At 37.8% G+C, this 4,278-nt stretch overlaps 1 protein-coding gene across 1 annotated transcript in view; it reads left to right on the top strand.

Moving 5' to 3' along the window:
- The window catches only part of SCAMP1 (secretory carrier membrane protein 1), a gene marked incomplete at its 5' end in the record, with an annotated part of 155,581 nt that overhangs the window by 28,029 nt on the left and 123,274 nt on the right, over positions 1-4,278 (top strand). The window contains one exon of the mRNA XM_010847641.1: positions 2,405-2,482. Within this exon, the coding sequence (XP_010845943.1) occupies positions 2,405-2,482 (78 nt within the window). The remainder of the gene's footprint in view (positions 1-2,404; positions 2,483-4,278) is intronic.

Consider the following 4,278-nt stretch of genomic DNA (forward strand, 5'->3'; position numbering starts at 1 on the left):
TCCTATTTGGAACCAGTCAGTTGTTCCATGTCCAGTTCTAATTGTTGCTTCCTGACCTGCATACAGGTTTCTCAAGAAGCAGGTCAGGTGGTCTGGTATTCCCAACTCTTTCAGAATTTTCCACAGTTTCTTGTGATCCACATAGTCAAAGGCTTTGGCATAGTCAATAAAGCAGAAATAGATGTTTTTCTGGAACTCTTTTGCTTTTTCCGTGATCCAGCGGATGTTGGCAATTTGATCTCTGGTTCCTCTGCCTTTTCTAAAACCAGCTTGAACATCTGGAAGTTCATGGATCACATATTGCTGAAGCCTGGCTTGGAGAACTTTGAGCATTACTTTCCTAGCGTGTGAGATGAGTGCAATTGTGCGGTAGTTTGAGCATTCTTTGGCATTGCCTTTCTTCGGGATTGGAATGAAAACTGACCTTTTCCAGTCCTGTGGCCGCTGCTGAGTTTTCCAAATTTGCTGGCGTATTGAGTGTAGCACTTTCACAGCATCATAAAAACCTGTTTACTGATTTCTTGTATTCAAAGATGTCACAGTCTAATTTGGGGAAAAAAGACTTGCCTGAAGTTCATCATGGTTCAGTGAAATAAATGCTCATGGAGGTAAATACCAAGTTATGTGGAAACATTGAGATTGCGACGGAGTGACTGGGTTATTAGGCAGGTATCAGGAAGATTACTGGTTAGCATATGAGGTAGTCTTCGGGTTGAGTCTTTAAGGAAGAGGAGGAGATTGCCAGGCTGACTGTGCCTGGAAGAGTATTACTGCATGAGGAAGCAATGCCAAGGAAGCACATGGTGTCTGAGGACTCAGGTCACCTGGTTTTGTGGTGGATGGTGGTGGGCTGGGCCTCATGACTGCAGCTGGACCATCCAGATTCACTAGGTCTCCACTTTTTGACCCTGAACCCACTTCCAAATTTTAAGCACAGCAATGTCAACTTGATCAAAAATTGTATCAGAATATTCATGTTTCTTTTTTTTCTTAATTCCACCCCCCGAAGCATACATCCACTCTTGATAATCTTTCTAGTCATTTTTTAAATAAACTTGGGGGGGAAACCCTGAGGATTAGAGGGATTTCATTTCCTCCTTCCCATTTTATTGTTGAGCAAACCTAAAGCCTTTACTTTTCATTTGTGCTGTACTTTTAATTTATCTTTACCACTTGCTTATTGCCAAGTGTGAGGCTTTTTATGCAGTAGCTTGTTTTGTTTGGTTAAGGGAAAAGGACTGGCAAGGTGAGAATGGTTGTAAGAGTTGATAAAGCTGGAAGGTAGGCAGGGGCTAGTTCAGATAGTCAGAAGCCTTGTGTCTCATTTTGAGGAAGCTGTATTTTATAGTTGAGAGTCTCTCAAAGTCTGAAATGGATAAGGGGCGGAGCGGAGGGATTGGAGGAGGGGAATGAGAAGATCAGCTTTACATTTTTGAAAGGTAATTTTGGCTTTGTTGAGGAAGATGGATTAGAGAAGGAACAGTGTAGACAAGGGAGCGGTGGTCCCTACCACCAGCATCACCTGGGAATTTGTTAGAACTGCAGATTCTCAGGTCCCACCCCAGACATATTGAGTCAGAAACTCTGGGAGTAGGGTGCAGCAGTGTGTGTTTCATTTGATTCTGATGAATGCGAAAGTTTAACTAACGTGATGTAAAGGCTGATGAGGCTGTACATTATGGTTTGCATTTGCCTTTCATGTTAATTATGTAGTCAATTTTGTTGAGATGTTCATTATATTAGTATCTTACATTTCACAATCAAGAGAAATAGAATAACTAGGATTTTGTGATTCAGTTATTTATATGAAAGCCTAATATTAAGATTTGAAAAGTTGGGATAGTGTGGTGATAATACTTGGAAAAGGGAGGCAGTCTAGGATCATGTGGAACAGTATAAACTACAGTCATAGAGAAACACTTTGTAGAATAAAAGGAGTAAGAGGGGCTTAATCTTGAGTACTCTAGGTGTTGCCTGTATGTGACACTGATTTGTACTGTGGTGCTTAAATCTGCAGTAGGGAACACTGAAGACATTGTTTTCAAGAAAAGGGGGACATGAACTCTTTGTGGAGCCCAAAGGAAGGGATGGATTTACTCAAGATTTGCTAAGATGCAATTGGTTCCACACAACTGTTAAGAGGTGGTCTATTTTTGTTCTTTAAATAATAGCAGTTGATTTGCATCTAACCTAGTTTTCACTTCTTTTTCTTTGAGGGTGTGAGGGCTGTGGGTTTAAATTTCAACTTTGTGGAAATGGGACTGAGTAAATCTGATAATCTTCTTTATTTTCCTCTGTTAGCTTAGCTGGGTGACCAAACATACAGATAAAGCAAATGCTTTGTAAATATTAATGTATCTTAAAGGATAAGTAACCTTTTTTTCTCCTTTGAATTTTATTCCAGGACCCATCAGTTACACAGGTGACAAGAAATGTCCCGCCAGGACTTGATGAATACAATCCATTCTCAGATTCTAGAACAGTAAGACTATTCTTAATTGGACTACTTTTAAATATTAAAATGGAAATTAAATGGGATTTATATCTCAGTTATGGTTTCTTTTAAGTTGATTGTTAAATTTATATAAAACAAGCTGTTAGTGTTTTATTTAGAATTTAGCAAGTTCTCTTTTTTAAAAAAAAGGAATATTCCAAGTAATTGAAAATACCATGATGGTTCTACAAATTGCTAATAACCCCTCTAATATGTTATATTGCTACAGTTTTTTTAAACAGGGGAGATTTTTTGCTATCCATGTTGTTTTCATGGTAATACAGGGTGATGTTTTCTTACAGAGATGTTTGTACAGAACTGTACCATTAATATTTGTATGATTGTCATCTGAATTAGGTGATTCTGAATAAGACTAGCCTTCTCCTCTGGTCGACTAGAATCTCTGGAACTTTATCTGGCCTAGAAACATAATCTTCTCAAAATGAAGTCTTGGTTTATAAAATGAAGGAGTATGGACAAATCCCTCAAGGACGGGGTTCTCTACCTTTAATGCATGTTAAAAGCAGCTGGGCAACTTTATTACAGTGTCTGTTAGGGCCCTAATCCCTCATAAGGCAGCTTTTTGTTTTTCCTTTCATCCTTTAGATAATTTTATTGTGAGCCAGTTTTGAGGACTACTGAAGATAGGTTGAGAATTCTCTCTCAAAAATTCTCTGGCAAATAATTTTGTCTCCTGTATTTGAGCCTTTAGCTTAAATATCACACTCATGAGGCCCTTAGTTTTAAACATTGTTAGCTCCTGAAATTTTAGTCATCCTGATATTAAAGATATTGAAGTTCTTCAGTTCCATGCTTGCATTTACATGTCAGCATAAGGATGCTTAATTGATCATCTCTTCCTGAAGATCATATTTTTCATAATCTAGAAAATAATCCTGGAAGATCATATAGGGTTTTGCTTGGAAATATCTTCATGGTTTATTAACTTTTTAGTTTTAGGAAGAAGTTTGTGCAAGATAAAAGCCCTAAAATAAGGGTGAACTTTTAAATTTCACTGTATTTCGAAGTCCTCATTTATTTTAACAGCCTCTGTTTAGCAACTGCAACCCAGGCTGAGATCATTAAGTTTTCACTGAGCATGTCAGTTTCATATTGAACCCTGTGAAATGACCAACAAGTTGACCAGTGTTGACATGTAAAGATAGCAATGTCATATGGCACAGCCTTATAGAAAACTGTGAAAAAGTATGAGATTGCAACTTGGTAGGAGTTGAAAGGAAGAAAAAGAGCCTGGTATATTTTATTCCACTATATGTAATTCTTCTAACATGATTTCTGGAGGGTAGAGATTTGATTGACTGTTAAAGTTTGCTGGTGATGAATAAAGAGAGATTTTTATATACTTTTTGGGAAGATTTTACTAGCAATAAATATGTTTAACCTTTTTACAGTAGTAGTTTTAGATTATTCTTTGTGGTAATGTTAATAGTAGTGTTCTTCAACAAGTTGTCTACTTTGTGCCCTCTGCTTTTACCTGTATTATCAAATTCTTATGACAACATTGAACACAGATATTTTCTGTTTCCTTTCACTGATAAAGAAACTGAAACACAAGTCATCTAGTTAGTAAGTGGCAGAACTGGTTTACGTAACTCATCTTTTTTTTTTTGTAAAGCTTTTGCCTTTTCCATTTTGCTCCTGCTGTCTTTAGAGGCAGATGCCTAAGAAGGCAATGGCACCCCACTCCAGTGCTCTTGCCTGGAAAATCCCATGGATGGAGGAGCCTGGTGGGCTGCAGTCCATGGGGTCGAGAAGAGTCGGAC

This window comes from Bison bison, unplaced genomic scaffold, assembly GCF_000754665.1.
Source record: "Bison bison bison isolate TAMUID 2011002044 unplaced genomic scaffold, Bison_UMD1.0 scf7180017864252, whole genome shotgun sequence".
NCBI classification, from domain to species: domain Eukaryota; kingdom Metazoa; phylum Chordata; class Mammalia; order Artiodactyla; family Bovidae; genus Bison; species Bison bison.